This window comes from Myotis myotis, unplaced genomic scaffold (genome assembly GCF_014108235.1).
Source record: "Myotis myotis isolate mMyoMyo1 unplaced genomic scaffold, mMyoMyo1.p scaffold_m19_p_4, whole genome shotgun sequence".
Classification (NCBI taxonomy): Eukaryota; Metazoa; Chordata; class Mammalia; order Chiroptera; family Vespertilionidae; genus Myotis; species Myotis myotis.
In genome coordinates this window covers 124,393,924-124,414,950 of record NW_023416346.1, presented here as the reverse complement: position 1 = coordinate 124,414,950, position 21,027 = coordinate 124,393,924, and the positions used below count along the sequence as shown (strand labels likewise).

Below are 21,027 nucleotides of genomic sequence, written 5' to 3'. Positions count from 1 at the left end.
GTATAAAAGTGATGTGAGAACTGAGCTAAATTGTATGCCCCTATCAAATGAATGTGGCACATGAATACAATAGTGCCACTGCAAAATTAGTATAAAGTGTTCCTTGTTAATTGAATTAACAATGCATGCTTGTGAAATTAAGGCATGAAAATAGGTAACACTAAAAATTTGGACAACACAAAAGTAATTTCATAAGAACACTGTGTTGGATGTCTTAATGTCCACATTGCCATGCTTTTCTTTTCATATATATTTTTATGGATTTCAGAGAGGAAGAGAGAGAGAGAAACATCAATGATGCGCTGGCCAACATGGCTCAGTGGTTGAGTGCCAACCTATGAACTAGGAGGTCACAGTTCGATGCCCTGTCAGGGCACATGCCCGGGTTGCGGGCTCAATTCCCAGTGGGGGGCATGCAAGCGATCAATCATGAGCAATCATTGATGTTTCTATCTCTTCCTCTCCCTCTCTGAAATCAATAAAATATTTTTAAAATATATACATTTTTTAAAGGTACTACTTTAATTCTGTTTCAGTGTTTTTTAATTTTCTGAAATGTATGTAATATCATAGACTTTCAGATTGAATAAGGCAGATTAAATATATGCATTTATCTCCACTTCATCCACAAGGCCCACTAAATTAAAGGAATAAAAAGGAAAGGTATAAATTCATAATGACGAAAACAAGAGAGCAAGCAACAGCAGTCAGGTCGCAGACATTTGGATGCTTCTGAACCCTGGAAAGGCTCAGGAATTCTGGAGACGTACTACTTTGATGGCCAAGGAAACTGGTTTCAGGGTGGGCAAATAGCAGTTTCTGCTACAATTTAAAACTGAAATTCAGCCCTAGCCGGTTTGGCTCAGTGGATAGAGCATCGACCTGTGGACTGAAGGGTCCTAGGTTCTATTCCGGTCAAGGGCACATGCCTGGGTTGTGGGCTCGATCCCCAGTAGGGTGAATGCAGGGGGCAGCTGATCAATGATTCTCTCTCATCATTGATGTTTATATCTCTCCCTCTTTCTTCCTTTCTGAAATCAATAAAAACATTTTTTTAACAAAACTGAAAGTAAAAAAAGAGTGGTATTGGCCAGCCAGTGTGGCTCAGTGGATCCATGCACCCAGGGGTCACAAGTTTGATTCCCAGTTAGGATATGTGCCTGTCAATGTTTCATCGATGTTTCTATCTCTCCATTCCTCTCTAAAGTCAATAAAAACTTTTTTTTTTTTTTTTAAAAAGCAGTATTTAAGTATGTTATGAGATATAGAAGTTAACATGAAATTGTTAAGAGGTTTAAAATGGCCGAGACCGGTTTGGCTCAGTGGATAGAGCGTTGGCCTGCGGACTGAGGGGTCCCGGGTTCGATTCCGGTCAGGGGCGTGTACCTGGGTTGCGGGCATATCCCCAGGGGGAGATGTGCAGGAGGCAGCTGATCGATGTTTCTCTCTCATCGATGTTTCTGACTCTCTATCTCTCTCCCTTCCTCTCTGTAAAAAATCAATAAAATATATTTAAAAAAAAAAAAAGAGGTTTAAAATGAGTTCCTGGGAAGTTGGGGTGGAGTAGGGCAACTTAGGAGTCTACTGTTTTATTATTATTACTGTTTTTTTTATTATTACTAGAGGCCCAGTGCACGAATTTGTGCACTGGTGGGGTCTTGGTCTGGCCTCCGGGGATAGGGCTGAAATTGGCTCTCTGACATCCTGAGGGGTCCCGGATTGCGAGAGGGTGCAGGCCAGGCTGAGGGGCCCCACTGGTGCACGATCGGGGCTGGGGAGGGACTGTTGGAGGGCTCTAGGGCGTGTCCAGTCCATCTCACCCAGTCCTGATCAGCCATACCCCTGCAGCAAGCTAATTTACCAGTCGGAGCGTCTGCCCCCTGGTGGTCAGGGCACATCATAGCGACTGGTTGAACAGTTGGACACTTAGCATATTAGGCTTTTATTATATAGGACTAGAGGCCCGGTGCACGAATTTTGTGCAAGGGGGGGGGGTCCCTCAGCCCATCCTGCACCCTCTTGCAATCTGGACCCCTCGGGGGATGTCCAACTGTGGGATCAGGCCTAAACCACAGTCGGACATCCCTATTGCAATCCAGGACCACTGGCTCCTAACCACTCGCCTGCCTGCCTGATCGCCCCTAACCCTTCTGCCTGCCTGCCTGATCGCCCCTAACCACTCACCTGCCTGCATCGTTGTCCCTAACCCTTCTGCCTGCCTGCCTGATAGCCCCTAACCATTCGCCTGCCTGCCTGATTGCCCCTAACCCCTCTGCCTGCCTGCTTGATCACACCTAACCACTCTGCCTGCCTGCCTGATTGCTACTAACCAACTCTACCTCGGCCCCCGCTGCCACAACTTCATCTGGAAGGACATCTGGCTATCTGGTCTAATTAGCCTATTACACTTTTATTATTATAGATTATTATTTGTTAATCCTCATATATTTTTTCTTTTTCTTTTTCTTTTTTTTAGGGAGAGTGGAAAGGAAGGGGAGAGACAGAGAGAGAGAAACATAGATGTGAGAGAGACACTTGAGAAAGACACATGGACTGGTTGCCAAAAATAAACGCCATCACCACCAGTAGAAAATAAACCTCAAGAGGTTACTTTGCAATACCTCTGATTTATGAATTATATCATTGCTTGTTGTGCATGTTGCTGTCCAGTATTGGCTTGGACGCCCTTATTTTAAATCATGGTACACTCGGTGTCTAATAAAGTGCTCAGAAGGTAGTAGGTGTTCAGTAAATATTTAATCAATGAATGAAAACTTTCTATTGCTACCAAGTTTATCCTGGGATGATCTCGGTCCTGTGGCTGCCTGAAGTCTCAGTGTTGTGGAGGGACATTCTCACCAGGAGACTCTCTAAGAGGTCACATGAAGAGATATTACCTTGGGGAATTGAGAGTTGGCCTTCATCTGTACAGACACAGGAAACTGAGTGATCAGTGCATTTTATCTATTCAGAGGTTCTTTTTCTTAATAAGTATATATTGAGAGCTTTCTCTGAGCCTGGAATTCTGCTGGGCACTGGGAATCAAGGAGTTTCATAGGCACAGTTGCTGCCCTCATTTCCTTTACCATCTGGCTCAGGGAAAGAGTCAATTAAGCTCTTACCCTGAGGAGTAAGACTGGCCTGGTATGGGGAATATGGCATGATAGGGATGCATAATAGGCACACCTAAGATACGCTGGGTGCCAGTGGACTTCTGAACATACTTCCAGAATACACTCTCTCCAGAATACATCTCTCAGACCTGATCTACAAAGTCAGAATGTTCCTTTATTAACAACTAGAGGCCTGGTGCACGAAATTCGTGCCCTGGGGGGGGGGGTGTCCCTCAGACCAGCCTGCACCCTCTCCAATCTGGGATCCCTTGAGGGATGTCTGCCTGCCCAATCCCTGTGGAATCGGGCAGTTGGACATCCCTCTCACAATCCGGGACTGCTAGCTCCCAGCCACTCACCTGTCTGCCTGCCTGATTGCTCCTAACTGCTTCTGCCTGCCAGCCTGATCACCCCCTAACCACACCCCTGCCAGCCTGATCAATGCCTAACTGCTCCCCTACTGGCCCAATTGCCCCCAACTGCCCTCCCCTGCTAGCCCAGTCACCACTAACTACCCTCCCCTGCTGGCCCAGTCCCCCTAACTGCCCTCCCCTGCCAGCCTGGTCAACCCCAACTGCCCTCCCCTGCTGGCCATCTTGTGGCGGCCATATTGTGACCACATGGGGCGGCCATCTTGTGCAAGGGAGTGATGGTCAATTTGCATATTACCTCTTTATTATATAGGACTAGAGGCCCAGTGCACAAAAATTTGTGCACTCGGGGGGGAGGGGGAGTCTCTCAGCCCGGCCTGTGCCCTCTCGCAGTCTGGGACCCCTCGGGAGATAATGACCTGCTGGCTTAGGCCTGCTCCCAGGTGGCAGAGGGCAGGCCCAATCCCTAGGTGCAGCCCCTGGTCGGGCTCAGAGCAGGGCCGATTGGGGAGTTGGGGCGCCGCCCCTGTCATGCACAGAGCAGGGTGGATTTGGAGGTTGCGATGCCACCCTCAGTCACGCTCAGGGTAGGGCCGATTTGGGGGTTGGGGCACCACCCCCTGTCACACTCAAGGCAGGGTCGATGGGGAGGTTGCAGCGCCACCCCCTGTCACGCACAGAGCAGGGCCAATCAGGGGGGTTGGGGCTCTGTACCCTGTCACACACAGAGCAGGGCCGATCAGGGGGTTGGGGAGCTCCCCCCTGTCACGCACAGAGCAGGGCCCATCAGGGGGTTGGGGAGCTCCCCCCTGTCACTCACAGAGTAGGGCCGATAGGGGAGTTGGGGCACCACCCCCTATCACAGAGCAGGGTGGATCAGGGGGTTAGGGTGCCACACCCTGTCATACTCAGGGCAGGGCCGATGGGGAGGTTATGGCTCTACCCCGTCACACACAGAGCAGGGCCCGTGGGGGGGGGTGGGGAGTTGGGGTGCTGCACCCTGTCACACACACAGAGCAAGACCGATCAGGGGGTTGGGGTGCCGCACCCTGTCACACACAGAGCCACAGGGTGATAAGGGGGTTGGGGAGCTCCCCCCTATCAGGCACAGAGCAGGGCTGATCAGGGGGTTGGGGCGCCTTCCCGTGTCAGGAACAGAGCAGGGCCGATAGGGAGGTTGTGGCCCTGCCCCCTGTCACACACAGAGCCGCAGGGTGATCAGGGGGTTTGGGCGCTGCCCCCTGTCATGCTGATCCCGGTGCCAGGAGGCCTCGCGGCTCCGCTGATCCCGGTGCTGGGAGGCATATTACCCTTTTACTATATAGGATAGAGGCCTGGTGCATGGGTGGGGGCCGGCTGGTTTGCCCTGAAGGGTGTCCTGGATCAGGGTGGGGGTCCCCACTGGGGTGCCTGGCCAGCCTGGGTGAGGGGATGATGGCTGTTTGCAGCTGGTCACACACCCTTCAGGGTGGGGGTCCCCACTGGGGTGCCTGGCCAGTCTGGGTGAGGGGCTGAGGGCTGTTTTCAGGCTGGCGGGTGATTGAAGCTCCCAACCGCTCCTTTTTTTCTTTTTTTTTTTATTCTGGGCCAGCTTTAGCTCCGAGGCTCCAGCTCTTAGGCCTCCGCTGCTGAAAGGAGGTTTCTGGCCTTTGTTTACCTTCTGTATTTGAAACAATGTTGCAATCCTGCTGGCTGAAGCCCGGCGACTAAAGCAGGTTTCTGGGGGTTTGTTTAGCTTCTATATTTGTAACATAGTTGCTTAGAATTGCAGCTCAGAGGCCGGCAGTGGCAGGTGGGGAACGTTGGAGTCCTCCCTCACTGAAGCAAGCAAGCCTCATGTTCGCTTCCAGCTGCCTGGCTGCCGGCTGCCATCTTGGCTGGCAATTAATTTGCATATCGCCCTGATTAGCCAATGGGAAGAGTAGCGGTCGTACGCTAATTACCATGTTTCTCTTTTATTAGATAGGATGAGCAATGGAAGTGTTGTAGGCAGCAGGAATAGCACTGAGTGTTAGACCGGTGGGGTCACACTGGACCTGGGTTCAGCAACCTCGGTATTTGAGTTTTGGGTAGGAAAGAATTAAGAGCCAAAACCCAAACTATAAGATAACATTTATTTACAAATCACAGAGGTAGAAGAAGTAATTCCTAGAAGAAATGGGCTTAGTTATAGAGGGAAAGGAAGGGTCCTAGGAGCTTGGGACTGAGGAAGGCAATGGTAATGCGCCTGGAGGATAGGAAGGGGGAAGGGAAAGGGAAAAATGCAGGCATATTCCTAGGAGGGAGAGCCCAATGCCTCCTCTGTCCTAAGGGTTTGTTTTTTTTAAAAAAATATATATTTTTATTGATTTCAGAGAGGAAGGGAGAGGAAGAGAAAGATAGAAACATCAACGATGAGAGAGAATCATTGATCAGCTGCTTCCTGCACGCCCCCTCCTGGGGATCGAGCCTGCAACCCTGGCATGTGCCCTTGACCGGAATTGAACCCAGGACCCTTTAGTCCGAAGGCTCATGCTTTATCCACTGAGCCAAACCAGCTAGGGCTGTCCTAAGGGTTTTAAGGATGGAGATTTTAGGGGAGGTTCTGGTAGAAGATCTCAAAAGAATATTTAGCAGTTTTCCAGGTGTGTCCTTTTAGGGCCTGGGTTTCCATTGATTGATTGGTCAGTGCCAGGGGGTCATTATCCAATGCAGCTGATCCTGAGGTCAGCCATGAGGTCACTGGTCTGGTTTTGTTGCTTTTTGGGGCCTGAAGCTGAAATACAATTGAGACCTAGAGGTTATCTCTAGGAAGGAAAGATTAGGGTGGTCCAAACTGCATGACCAGTGATATATTAAGGGAGGAAAGGTCACCCTGGGAATGAGGTCCAACCCTGTAATTGTCCATTTATAGACACCAGGGGCTTTCCACCCTGGTGACCTTCTGTGCCTGGCCCATTGTCCTTGTTCTGCTCATGTCTAACTGCCTACCACAAGTGTCTCAACAAATGGAAACGTATATATATCTACATCCTCTATACTGCCCTCCTACCTGCTTCCATAGTCAGACCCACCTGGGAGACAGATTATAATGGCAAGGTTGTTTGGTGAGTAAGAAACTAAAACAGTCTGGCTGGCGTGGCTCAGTGGTTGAGCATCGACCTATGAATCATAGTTCAATTCCTGGTCAGGGCGAGTGCCTGATTGCAGGCTCGATCCCCAGTGTGGGGTCTGCAGGAGGCAGCCGATCAATGCAATGATTCTCTCTCATCAGTGATGCTTCTTGCTCTCTCTCCCTCTCCCTTTCTCTCTGAAATCAATAACAATATATTTAGAAAAAGAAATTAAAACAATCCTCCCTTTTCAAAGGCATCAGGTTAGGAGGACAGGGCCTCCGCCTCCACGTTAGGGATAGCCTTGTGAATTGGGCCATTATATTTGAATTTCTGGGTTTTTTTTGTTTTTTTAAAAAAAATATTTTATTGATTTTTTACAGAGAGGAAGGGAGAGGGATAGAGAGTTAGAAACATCGATGAGAGAGAAACATCGATCAGCTGCCTCCTGCACATCTCCCACTGGGGATGTGCCCGCAACCCAGGTACATGCCCTTGACCAGAATCGAACCTGGGACCTTTCAGTCCGCAGGCCGACCCTCTATCCACTGAGCCAAACCGGTTTCGGCTGAATTCCTGTTTTTTGACCAAGATCCTCTCTTCACCAAACATTGCTTTGATGGGCTCTGCCAGCCTGGCCTCCTTGACTTTCCCTTTTCTACGTTTCTACTCTTCTGATAAGATACATTGAAGTATGGTAGCTACCATCTATAGTTTAATTTTAACCCTACTGTTTGGCTTCTGTACCTATTTGCTTTGTTTAACAATGGACAGTTACTTTGATTTTCTAAATTGTATAAGTCATCCCATTCGATTGAATGCCTTATCGATTGAATGACTATCCCATTGATTGTTATCATACTGGTCTTAGAGAGCACATTCTTCTGTACCTGGGAAACAGGACAGCACAATTACCCTAAATTGTTTTAGTGGCCACAGGTGGTGCATTCCAGCTGCCTCAGTGGTCCCGAGACCAGGACAGCACAATTACTCTAAATTGTCCTGACAACTCAGTGGTCGGGAGACACGAGGGCTCTAGATAATGTGTTTCTATCAACTCGGTGATCCGGAGACCCAAAACTGTAATTTAGATAACATACCTAAGTTTTTTTTTTTTTTTTTTTAATATATTTTATTGATTTTTTACAGAGAGGAAGGGAGAGAGACAGAGAGCTAGAAACATCGATGAGAGAGAAACATCGATCAGCTGCCTCCTGCACACTCCCCACTGGGGATGTGCCCGCAACCAAGGTACATGCCCTTGACCGGAATCGAACCCGGGACCTTTCAGTCCGCAGGCCGACGCTCTATCCACTGAGCCAAACTGGTTTTGGCAACATACCTAAGTTTAACCCAGGTTACCCAAGGGCTCTAGATAATGTATTTCTGTCAATTCAGTGACCCTGAGACCTGAAACTGTAATTAACATGCTTAATTCTGCTTCTGTAATCTGCTTTTTTGCAAGCCAGGCGCCTCATTCCAAACCCTGGGATGTAATCAATGCCTTTGTGATTTTTGCCTATATAAGTCTGGTTTTGCCACCATTTTATTGCTATGAGATTTGGGGACTGGCCCCTCATAGTCCCGGATTGCAATAAATGTCACTCTTTAATTCGACTTCTTGAGGCATCCTTCTGTGATTCGCGGGGTACGTTACAACAACATTACTTCTTTGATTTATCAATGAGTACCTGTGATCATATTATAGAGTATGACAACGTCTGTCAGAAGTCAGTGTAGTAGCTTCTCTCTCTCTCTCTCTCTCTCTCTCTCTCTCTCTCTCTCTCTCTCTCTCTCTATCTCTATCTCTCTTAAACTAAGGGCAGGCAATGACCCTGCTCAGGACTTCAGATGCCAGGGGTGGTCAGCTATATTAATCAGAGAGTCCATATTCCAGCTATAAATGCTTCTGTTAGCCATAGCTCAGTTAACACCAGACACTTTGCTAAGTAGCAAAATGAAGTTTAGAAATGAGTTCTCATTGGTGAAATGAGGAGCTTGTTAGAAATAGGCTCTTATTGGTGAAATCAGTGATATTTAACATATGTGTATTCTCTAAAATCTGTGAGACTCTCCTCACTCTTGTACTGACATGGTATAAGAACCTAAAAACAAAACAAAACAGAAGAACCTAGTGGGTCTGAAGCCTCTTCCTTAAGGAATAACATTATAGGCTAAACTTCTAAATGGTCCTTTGTCCAGCTAGGAACTCTGAGGTTCCAAGTTTCCTGATATGGGCTATAAGGCCAACAGAATCTTGCTTCTGTAATAGTGGTGAGTCCACCTGCCAAAATGATAGAGTTGGGGACATCACTGAGTTTACTGTTCAGAACTGTTTTGTGCCTCAGGCTCATGGCTGTTGAATAAACATCTAAATAAAGGAGCCCATATTCAGGTCCTATTCATAGCCCTCAGGGAGCCTGGGGAGAATACTTCCTACTCAAAGTGGAGCTGTTTTCCTGGTGACCTTCACTTTCCTTTCAGGCACAGTTGTTAACAGAGTCAATAATTCCTTGAGCAAAAGTGAGAATAATTAATGCAAAGAGAATGTGTCCTCTTAAAAGACTTGATAGTCCTTGAATACCTAAAATATTACCCTGACAATGAATTCCAGCAGAGATAAGCAAAGTGCTTTGGGGGGAAGGGGGGGGGGGGTTGGGCAAAGCCTTGACAGTAACCTCTTTGAGGTATTTAAGATAAAAATCTAAACAAAGAATGGGTTTATCAAAAATCAGGTTAGTTTGACCCAAGGAAGAAGAGAGTAACCCAAGACCTAGAGAGCCAGGCAGAAACTATTCTTTCTCTTAACAGTGTTGGGAGCTACACAGCACTTCTGCTATGTGTTCCTTAGTAGCCAATCACTAAGCCCGGCCCACCCACATTCTAGAAGGGAGGAATCAGACTCCAGCTTTTGAAGGGAGGTGCATCAAAGAACTTGCGGGCAGAGTTTAAAAGCACCATCCTCTCCATTGAAGATTTTATAAGAAACGAATCTCTAAAATTCATTTCTCGCACGAGGAGTAACAGCTATGTTTCTCTTGAGCAACCAGACCAGTTTGTTTTTATTTTGTGATGTTGTGAATCATCTTGAAAATAGTGTTTTCCTCTTTTCTCAGCTGTCAAGAAGCTCAAAATAAAAATTTGGTTCGCCTCCAGCTGTGTACAAGGTCTCAAGGCATGTGCTTTATACAATCAACTCACCCATGACTTCATCTTATTTTCCCTATCCTACTTTCACTTCCACTTTCTTCTCTCTCTCTCTCCCTCTCCACCCCCCCCCCCCATGGATGACATGCTCTCTATATATCTATATACTGTATCTACACACCACACACATAGGTAATGGCATATTGTGTATATATTTAAAAGCCACTCAAACCCCTTTTGAAATAGAAATGTGTATAAATAAATACAATTAAAATTTTTTCATTTATTATAAGACTTGAGGTCACTTGCAGAATTCTTTTGTTTTCTTAATAAAGATAACTATTGATTTTTTTGTTCCATACATAGTTATACTCAAACAATAGAGAAAATCATGAAGTAAAAATACTCCCAAATTTCACCATCCAGGGGAAAACACTATTATCATTTTGGTCAATATACTTCTAAACATCTCTTTATAACCAACCACACAGGCAATTCTATATAAATGGGATTTATTAAAGCTCATTATGCTATACATATTTTCCAGGTCAATTTAAAATGTTTATCATTTTTAGTAGCTGTATAGTGTTCAATTGTATCACAATTTTTTAAAAAAATATATTTTATTGATTTTTTACAGAGAGGAAGGGAGAGAGATAGAGAGCCAGAAACATCGATGAGAGAGAAACATTGATCAGCTGCCTCCTGCACATCTCCCACTGGGGATATGCCCGCAACCAAGGTACATGCCCTTGACCGGAATCGAACCTGGGACCCTTCAGTCCGCAGGCCGACGCTCTATCCACTGAGCCAAACCGGTTTCAGCTGTATCACAATTTAACTACAGTGCATTTTTTAAAAAATATATTTTATTGATTTTTTACAGAGAGGAAGGGAGAGAGAGATAGAGAGTTAGAAACATCCCCCACTGGGGAAGTGCCTGCAACCCAGGTACATGCCCCTGACCGGAATCGAACCCGGGACCCTTCAATCCGCAGGCCAACACTCTATCCGCTGAGCCAAACCGGCTTTGGCAAACTAACTACAGTGCATTTTGACACTCAATTCCCTAGACACGTTAGAAGCAGCATTGCTGATAGATTTATTCTGCATCTTGCTGGGACTTTTGCCTTTAAGATGAAGCATGGTGCCCGAGGCCATCAGCTTTATACAGAGTCTGGGTATAGGTTCATTATCTAGTGCTTTAGTTTTGAAATCTCAAAACTGGATTGAGGTATTCTGCCCATTAAATAAAATAATGGTACTTTTCCCAAATTTACAGAAATAACTCAAATTAATAGCTGGAGTTTCCCCAATATTGACATTTATTCTAATGCATGTTATTAAATTTTTGGCGTCTGCTACCACTGTTTTGTATTCAACTCTAATAAAAAAATGGTATAGTATTTACACAAATTTTAATGAATTATTTGAGACTGTATGCCAGGATTTTATGACGGTCCGTGACTTTCAGAAGCTCCGTTATTGGAGATCTGGTTCCATCAGATGGAAATACATAGTACTCCTGAAGAAAACTCCACCCCGCCCCAATCGTATAGAAAAAAAAAAAAATCGATTCAGCAATCCGAGTTTGTTTAAAAAATTCGGTAACGGAGAAAGGATACATTCAACATGTATTAAATGCCCATGGCTGGTTAGCCACGGTGACTAGGACGCAGTCCCCACCCCGCAGGAGTTCAGGACAGGTACTCGGTGCTGAGAGCTCTGGTGCAGCAGCCAGACTTGAGCAGGTGTCCTAGCCAGAAACCTCAAATTCTGAAAGCCATTACATCTCTCCTGCCTTGAAAGTCACGAAGTATTTCCCCTTAAACTAACATCAGTCGGGCTCAATTCCGAAGAGCAACAAAAACAAAAACACAAAAACGCCTCCCCGATCCCGCTCCCTCCCAAACCCTGGGATATTTCTAAACTTTTCCTGCAGGATAATAAAGAGAACTTTCCGGTACCGGTACATCGCCCCCAAGAAAACTACAATTCCCAGTAGGCTGCACGCGCAGCACGGTGGCTACTTCCGCGTCTCAGGACGCCGCATCACGACCCAATCCCGATCCGGGCTTGCGAGCTGTAGCCGGGTAGCCTGCTGGGTCTTGTAGTCCGCTTCAGAGTCCTTTTCTCCGTCCGCGCAGACTCACAAGGCCTGCGTTCGCCCTTCGGCCCTGCAGAAGCCCAGCCCCTGCCTCAATGCTCCCCACCCCCATCCAGCTCCATCCCCTCGGGGGCCAACCCCCTCCGGTCACATGGGGAACACGGCATACGGCGATTGGCCGCGGAGGTTCAGGGGCGGGGCGCGAGGCCCTACGAGGTTCCGTGTCCCTTGTCGAGCCGCTAGTTTCGCTGCTGCCGTCACCTCATGGCGACGCGGGTAGAAGAGGTAGCGCGGGGAAGAGGCGGCGGCGCTGAGGAGGCGACTGAGGCTGGTCGGGGCGGACGGCGACGCAGCCCGAGGCAGAAGGTCAGTCTGGGGGCGCCCGCGTTGGTGCTGGGCTGGGGGAATGCTCGGGCTAGCTTTTTCGGGGTCCACCTCTTCACGCTCCCCAGTTACGTTTAGCCACAGGGCGAACATCCGGCTCTCTTCCCTCGCGGGGGTGACGACTGTGCAAGCAGGTGGTGGTGGTGGTGGGGGAAATGCCACCGAGATGGATGGGATGGGAGGGGGCGAAGACTGAAATTTGGGGGCACACGGCGGAGGTGAGGAGGGAGGGCAGGGGGTGCAGCCTGGTGAGAAGGGGCCGGGATGGGAGGCGGGGGCGCGCCAGGTGTGACAGCCACGTGCGGCCGGCGCCTCTGGGCCGCGGGCGCCAGGTGTGCTCTCCCGCAATCCCCTCCGCGTGTTCCCCTCGCTCCCTGCACTGGGTGCCGCCCTCGGGGGGCTGCCTGGGGCCACAGTTTGCCCTCCTCTTGCGAGGCAGGTGCGCAGGGAGCGCTGCGGGGTGCGTCCGAGAGGCGCGGACAAGGCTGTTGCGCAGCAAGATAACCGCGCGGGAGCCGGGTCTGCGCTGCGCCCCCATTCCCCGCCCCTCTGCGCTCCCGGACACTAAGCGGGCGTGCGTTGAGGGTACAGAGGGGCTTTTGGGGCTCGGGACCCAGGCTCCGGGGTCGTCTCTGGGCGCCGCGGACATGGGTGCACGTGGGCCCGGCGATAGGGAGGCGATGCTGGAGAACCTGGGTCCCGCAGAGTTGGGAGCAGCATTGCGTGATAGCTGGTCTTCCTAATCCAGCCCCCCCCCTTGCTATTTTTTTTCTTTTGCCCTCTTTCTTTTCTTTCTTTTTAACATGTATTTTCTTTTTTGGTGAACGTAAACTTAAGCGCCTTCTGGCCCCTGTCCTTTGGTCTCTTAATCTGGGAGACAGGCTGGACCGTTCCCCTTGCCTTACTTAACTCACGTCAAGGAGTTTTCAATGTCTCCCTGGATACAGGAAAATTGAGACCTTCGGAGTGGGAGAATTCCACTTGTTCTGGGATCAGTGGGTGGAGTTTGAAAATGATTGCACAACGAATGGCAAACAGGGCTTTCAGCGCCCAGGAATGGAGAACTGCAGGGAAAGGGGCTGGAAAGGTGGAAACCCCCTCTCTATTTTCTTGCAGTGAAAAACATCTTGAAACATTGGAAGTCCGGCTTGGTCACTCAGGACTCTTTAATACTACAGTTGACCCTTAAACAATGTGGGGGTGGGGTTAGGGGCACCCTCCCCTGCATAACTTTTGACTACCCCAACACTTAACTACACAGTTGTCCCTCGGTACCGAGGGGGCTTGATTCCAGGACCCCGCAGATACCAAAATCCTGCGGATGCTCAAGTCCCCTATATAAAATGGCGAAGATCAATGCATACAGTCGGCCCTCCGCAGCCATGGACTCCCAACCCGGGATGGAAAACAGTACAGGTATTTATTGAAAAAAAAATCCGTGTATAAGTGGACCTGCACAGTTCAAAACCGTGTTGTTCAAGAGTTAGCTGTAACTTAATGATACATTTGAGTATTCTTAAAAACCCCTCCTGTGTGAAATTATGAAACAATGTTTTTCTAGTGTGATTCATGAACTTGAAGAAGGAGAAAAAAGGTTTGGTGTGTCAAGAATTAGCTTTTGGAGACCTTTTTCTAAAGTCAGGTATTTTCACGTCTCTGCATGAGAGTTTTACTACTTCTCAATTACCTCTCTTTCTCTCCCTTTCTTTGTACTCTAAAAGAAAGATCCAGTACTTGCAGGACTGAAAAAGAAGCTGTGAACTGAATGTACTCTAGGGATTGAACACTGTCACTTTGGACACTTCACTTTTTCCCTGAGGGTAGAGAGCCAATCTCCGTGTTTGATTTCATAGGTCTCCCAGGGGAGGACTCTGATAAAAAGCCACTGCAATTGAGGACATAAGTTCCCTTTTATGCCACTGGGGTAAGGACAGAAAGTCTGGATTAGGAACAGAGGTTTAATCAACTAGCATTTTAAACCACCAGGATAAGAGGTAATGACTCTTTGAGGCAGCCCTCGGGTTAACAGCTGGATATGAGTAGTCATTTGTGTCTGTACTGTCTCATTTTTGTTTACTTATTTCATATACCTTCTTTGTTCATGCTTTTCTTTTTTTAATATTTTTATTGACTTCAGACAGGAAGAGAGAGGGAGAAAGAGCTAGAAACATCAATGATGAGAGAGAATCATCGATCAGCTGCCTCCTGTATGCCTCCTACGGGGGAATCGAGCCCGCAACCCGGGCATGTGCCCTTCATCGGAATTGAACTTGGGACCCTTTAGTCTACAGGCCAACACTCTATCCACTGAGCCAAACCAGCTAGGGCTACTCATGCTTTTCTGTGCATCTTTTTTTCCTTTTTATTTCCAATTGACTATGAAATGAGATTGAAATACATGGTTAAATATTAGCTTTTGAATTTTTATTTAAAAAAATCAGTGACTATCTTATGTCTTCAAAAGTCACTTTTAAGTTAATTCCTTATGACCCTTAATTTTTTATTTTCTTTGTGTCACTGACTTGAAAAATATTTGTAATTCTAACTTGACCTCTGCCCTATTTTTCAGGAAGCAGAAGTGATATTTAACTAATTGGGTTGTTTTGAAAACTGTGAAGGAATTAAAAGAAAAGTGACCCATATATACCATTTTAATTTTTTGGGCCATTAACCTATACCCCTTATTGCTGTCAAAACCACATGGGCTGGGGGCCAGGGATGGATGGAAGACACCTCCCCCTACCTATACCCCTCCTGTGTGTGGTTGGGAAAAAAAATATCTTTTTTCTCTGAATAAAAAAGATTCTAATAAAAAAAGAAAAGTGACCTGCTTTGGTTACATTATGGGACTTAAAGTGAGAAAGAATTGGAGATATGCTTTATTGGTTCCTGGTGTTGTAACCATCTATGTAGTGACTCTTGATCTTCTAGGTTAATTGTGGCATTGTTTCAAAACTACATCCATTTGATGAATGACTCTTGCAGTAACTATTTTCTCCTAAAGTTAATATTATAGTACATTTCAAGTTCTACTGGACAACATTGGTCTGAAAAGATGGGATGTACATTGTTAAGTATTTCAGGCATGTTTTAGAACACCATGCTCATTCATATTACTTCCTAAATCCTTATGTAGAATTTTTCCCCCCATATATTTTTATTGATTTCAGAGAGGAAGGGAGAGGGAGAGAGAGAGAGAAACATCAGTGATGAGAGGGAATCATCTATCGGCTGCCTCCAGCACTCTGCCCACTGGATATCGAGCCCACAACCTGGGCATGTGCCCTTGACCAGAATAGAACCTGGGACCCGCCCCGTCCGCAGGCTGAAGCTCTATTCACTGAGCCAACAAGGTAGGGCAGAATTTTTTTATAAGGATGAATTCTTAAAAAATTAATAGACTTAATTATTTTTTTTAGCAGTTTTAGGTTTACAGAAAAATTGAGCTTAATTGGTGGTGTACATTCTGAGTTTTGACACATGTATCCACCATTACAGTATCATACAGAATAGTCTCATTGTCCTCTATTTGTCCCCCCTCCCTTCTCCCAAATCACTAGCAACCACTAATATTTCTACTGTCTCTATAGTTTGGCCTTTCCAGAATATCTGAGGTTGATTTTTTTTTACTAGATTTTTGCTTGGGAATGTTAAAAATGATTTAACTACTGTTAAACTTACTTTTCAATCAGTAAACCACTTGGAAGGATAAAGATAATATGGAACTGAGGCTCAAATTAACAAAGTCTTTTACATAGTGCCCTATAGTTTTTACGGCATATTTGCACACACATTAACTCTTTCAGCATCACTTTGATGCTTTAGAGAAGGCTGGGCATTTGTCATTGTTCTCATTTGCAGATGACAAACTGCTCAGCAAGGTTAAGTGATTTGCCCCAGGGGTGAAGCTGAGTCTGGAACCCAATAAATACCCTTTCATCTAGACTACAGTAATAAGTAGTGTAGTGGTGGGTAAATAGTATGGATTTTGGAGTCAGGACTCTTGGCTCTCTGCCACTTACTAGCTGTGTAACCTTGGGCAAGTTTCTCAATCTTTCCAAGCCTTAGTTGCATCATCTGTGAAGAGGGGGTGATGCCAGTACCTACCACTTAGGATTGTTGTGAAGAATAAGAGTTGATGTGATGCATTCAGCACAGAGCCAGAATTTTACTTGGTTTGAAAGGGAGAACATATGAAAGATTGATTTCTCTTGCTGTTACTCATTTCTCATCTTCCAACCTTTGTATTCTTCCTTCCCAGACTCTCTCTGTGATAGATTCAATGAGGAGAAATCAGTTCAGGGTGGGGCAAGAGTATGGGTGGGGTAGGAAGCAACCATTTTATTATCATGTTTTTCTTCCTAGTTGTGGTCGTGATGAATTTCCACTCTTCTGGCAGGAGAGGAAATAATAAGATTCAAAGTGATCTTCTATTTACAACATTGTTGTTTAATTCTGTCATCCAGCTGTGGTAAATTTCATTTTCACGTGAATCTAATAGGCAAAGCAGTAATGAGAACAGACCAGCTACAGCTCAGTCCTGTATTACCATAGTTTTAGACCAGAATATGCCACATTTACTTATCATGTGACTTGAAGGTGTTTTATATGTTGTTCTGTGTGTCATTTATATTGATTTTGACTGGAGAAGTTTCATTTAGGGATGCATGAATCAAATCCAGATGCCATAACATAGAGGGTGCATGTGATTGTTTAAGGAAGGATCCATTATAACACATTTCTTTTCAATAGATATGCTGTTCAGATTTTACACTTTCGGAGAGTTGTGTTTCAAAGGGAAGAAATTCAAGGCCTCACTGTTTTCCTGCACTGTGCTAGGCACTTTAAAAGTGCTTGCATTCTAATATCTCCTCACTTCTGCAGAGTAGGTGGTTTCCCCAGGTATATAGATAAATCATTTGAGGCTCAGTCAGGGGGGGAAAAACCCACAAAAAAATTTGCTTAAATAACACGGTGATGTTGGCCTAGAGGTGGTATGTATGATGTAATTGATAGTGTAACTGATGCATTGCACTGCATGGACAGTTGCTGCTTTCCTAGTAAGTTTTTTTTCTTTTTTTAAAAAAATCTTTTTATTGATTTCAGAGAGGAAGGGAGAGGGAGAGAGATAGAAACATCATTGATGAGAGAGAATCATGGATTAGCCGCCTCTGACCCAGGCATGTGCCCTTAACCGGAATTGAACCCAGGACCCTTCAGTCCACAGGGCGGCGCTCTATCCATGATCCAAACTGGCCAGGACTTTCCTAGTAAGTTTTAACCTCATATCCCAAAGAAATCCCTTTGCCTCTTCCTCCCCTTCCTGCCCCTGACCACCCCCCCCACCCAATTCCTTCTTATTTGGTTCTAACCTGATTATTAGCAACTTTTACTTAGTGTGTGACAGTACTTAATATGTGTAAAGTAGTATATGAATTTAATATAGTATTCATCAGCATTGAGAATTAGCGATGTTTAATTTTTTCCCAAGCATTTTCAGAGAAGCATAAAAATAGGCCAGGTGATCCTTTAAGGGTTTGAACCCTGAGAGAGAGAGTGTGTGTGTGTATTTTTGTTTACATCTCTATTGTTGAAAGTATTATGTATGTCCTCCTTTCCCCCCCACTGACCTCTTCTTTCCTCCTACACGCCCTACACTGCCCCAGGCCTTCACCACCCTATTGAGAGTATATTTTTATGATTGAGTTTATTTTCTAGTTGAAATTCTCTTGGTACTATAACTACTTAAATGTATTACTTAAGTGAAAAAGATATATAAAATGACGAGGGTTGTCCTCCTGTGCTATCATTAGCATTTACTGCTCGGGGTGTTGATTTGCATTCTATGTTACATTTCTAAAATGTCCCCAGAATGATCCCCATTATCTCCCACTTTCCACCGTGTAGTCTGCCATGAGTAATCCTATATAATCCTATATAATAAAGGGCTAATATGTAAATCGACCGAACAGCAGAACAACCGGTCGCATTGACATGCACTGACCACCAGGGGCAGATGCTCAACGCAGGAGCTGCCCTCTGGTGGTCAGTGCGCTCCCACAGGGGGAGTGCTGCTCAGCCAGAAGTCAGGCTCATGGCTGGTGAGCACAGTGGCAGTGGCGGGAGCTTCTCCCACCTCCGTGGCAGCGCTAAGGATACCCAACTGCTGTGGGGAGTGGGCCTAAGCCGTCAGTCAGACATCACCCAAGGGGTCCTGGACTGTGAGAGGGCACAGGCTGGGCTGAGGGGACACACACACACACACACACACACACACACACACACCCTCAGTGCACGAATTTTGTGCACCAGGCCTCTAGTACAGTGGTTCTCAACCTGTGTGTTGCGACCCCTTGTGGGGGTTAAACGACCCTTTCACAGGGGTCGCCTAAGACATCCTGCATATCAGATATTTACATTATGATTCATAACAGTAGCAACATTACAGTTATGAAGCAGCAACGAAAATCATTTTATGGTTGGGGGTCACCACAACATGAGGAACTGTATTAAAGGGTCGCGGCATTAGGAAGGTCGAGAACCACTACTCTAGTGTGTGTGTGTGTGTGTGTGTGTGTGTGTGTGAGTGTGTGTGTGTGTGTGTATTTAATAGAAACATCAATGATGAGAGAATCATTGATCCGCTGCCTTCTGCACACCACCTACTGGGGATTGAGCTCGCAACCCAGGCATGTGCCCTTTACCGGAATCGAACCAGGTACCCTTCAGTCTGCAGGCTGACGCTCTGTCCACTGAACCAAACCAGCTAGGGCCATAGTAATATTTTTAAATGACCACTTTTTCGTTTTTCTTCTTTCCCTACTCTCAGAAAGGTCAAAATAGAATGGTTTGGTAAGGAAGATGTGCCAGTAGCTTAGAAGCACTTTCTTGAAGGATTTTGTGGATTGACATGTTGGCCATAATAAAAGTGAGAATGAAGGCATTTTGCATAGTTTGCAAATGCATCCTTATTCAGATGTTACTGTAACAGTTCTGCTGCACTCTAGCAATTTATATTAATTATATCTAATCTTACAACTCTAGAAAGTAGATACTGTATACCCCTAGTTTAGAGATAAGGAAACTGAGAGGTTGATCTCCCCATGGCCACAAAGGAGGTAGTGAGTGATATATTCAACAGCAGCTTTTACCCATATTGCATGTGGCCTGTGCTCTCGTAACACATTTCTTTTTTTAAAAACAGATTCCTATATTTGATTATGATTTACTTTTATTTAGTTTTTTAGAGTGAGTGGAAGGGAGAGGGAGAAACATCAATGAGAGAACCATTCATCGGCTGCCTCCTGCGCGCCCCCTACTGGGGATCAAGCCCGCAACCTGGGCATGTGTCCTGACTGGGAATGGAAACTGCAACCTCTCTGTGCACTGGATGATGCCCACCCAACTGAGCCACACCAGCCAGGGCTTAACACATTTCTTGAGGATAGCAAATAAAAATGTGTTCCTTGTTGAATGGGAGCAAAAATTGATGATAGGTAAAAGGAGTACTAATTTTTTTTTTTTAAATATATTTTATTGATTTTTTTACAGAGAGGAAGGGAGAGAGATAGAGAGTTAGAAACATCGATGAGAGAGAAACATCGATCAGCTGCCTCCTGCACATCTCCCACTGGGGATATGCCCGCAACCCAGGCACGTGCCCCCGACCGGAATCGAACCTGGGACCCCCCAGTCCGCAGGCCGACGCTCTATCCACTGAGCCAAACCGGTTTCGGCAAGGAGTACTAGTTTTTGCAAAATGAAAACAAATTATTGGTGTATACCAATTGTTCCTCACTACCCAAGGTGAATTATACTGGTTGGTACACTAATCACTTAACCAAAAGGGGGAAAGATGCCAATTTGTTAGGTATAATTGAGCAAGAAGGACATGGCATTCTTCTCTTGTTCTCTCACTTGGTCCCAGGGCATATTCCATAGAGATGGATCTGCTTGGTTATGGACCCCTTAACTTTTGACTGAGCTGGTCTTCTCATCTCTCTTTATTCCTGTTCCACCGCAACCAGGGCAGCAGTTTTTTAAATTGATTTCAGAAAAGAAGAGGGAGAGAGATAGAAACATCAGTGATGAGAGAGAATCATTGATCAACTGCCTCCTGCACGCCCCACACTGGGGATTGAGCCAACAACCTGGGCATGTGCCCTGACCAGGAGGGAGTTGAACTGTGACCTCCTGGTTCAGAGGTTGACGCTCAAGCACTGAGCCATGCCTGCCAGGCAGGGCAGCAGTTCTTAAAACTTTTTGGTTTCAGGGTCTTTTTGCATACTTAAAAATTATTGAGAACCCCAATAAGCTTTTGTTTATGTGGATTATATCTAATAATATTTTCCATATTAGAAATTAAAGCAAAATTTAAGTGATTATTTATTTTTTAAAAACTGATGTAATAATCTATTGCTGTGTAACACATCACCCCAAAACATAGTGCTTGAAACATTATGACCTCAGTTTCTGTAGGTTAGGAATCTGGGTGTGACTTAGTTGGGTCTTCTGCTTCAGGGTCTAATGGGCTGCAGTGATCTGAAGGCTTCCCTGGGAAGGATCCACTTTCTAGCTCACTCATGTAGTAGTTGCCAGGATTTAATTCCTCATGAGCTGTTGGCTGGAGGCCCCTTGATTCTTGGCCACATGGGTTTTTCCATAGGCATCTCACAACATGGCTGCTGGCTTCATCAGAACGAACAAGAGAATGTCAGTACAAGAGAGAAAGGAAGATTCAGTCTTTGTTACTTAATCATAGAAGTGACATCCCTCATTTTTACCAAATTGTTTTTAATTGATAGGGGTGACAT

The 21,027-nt window shown here is 45.8% G+C and overlaps 1 protein-coding gene across 10 annotated transcripts in view; it reads left to right on the top strand.

The window, feature by feature from the left end:
• The first annotated feature begins 12,051 nt into the window (after nucleotides 1-12,051).
• Nucleotides 12,052-21,027, top strand: part of TXLNG (taxilin gamma) — a 53,223-nt gene continuing 44,247 nt past the window's right edge. For 7 of the 10 annotated variants that reach the window (XM_036306125.1, XM_036306124.1, XM_036306123.1 and 4 more), the window contains exon 1: nucleotides 12,052-12,196. In XM_036306125.1, coding sequence (XP_036162018.1) covers nucleotides 12,095-12,196 — 102 coding nt within the window. In that variant the 5' untranslated portion in view covers nucleotides 12,052-12,094. Of the gene's footprint in view, nucleotides 12,197-13,330; nucleotides 13,631-21,027 lie in introns of all 10 variants that reach the window. The other 3 variants (XM_036306116.1, XM_036306117.1, XM_036306118.1) reach the window with 3 other exon arrangements.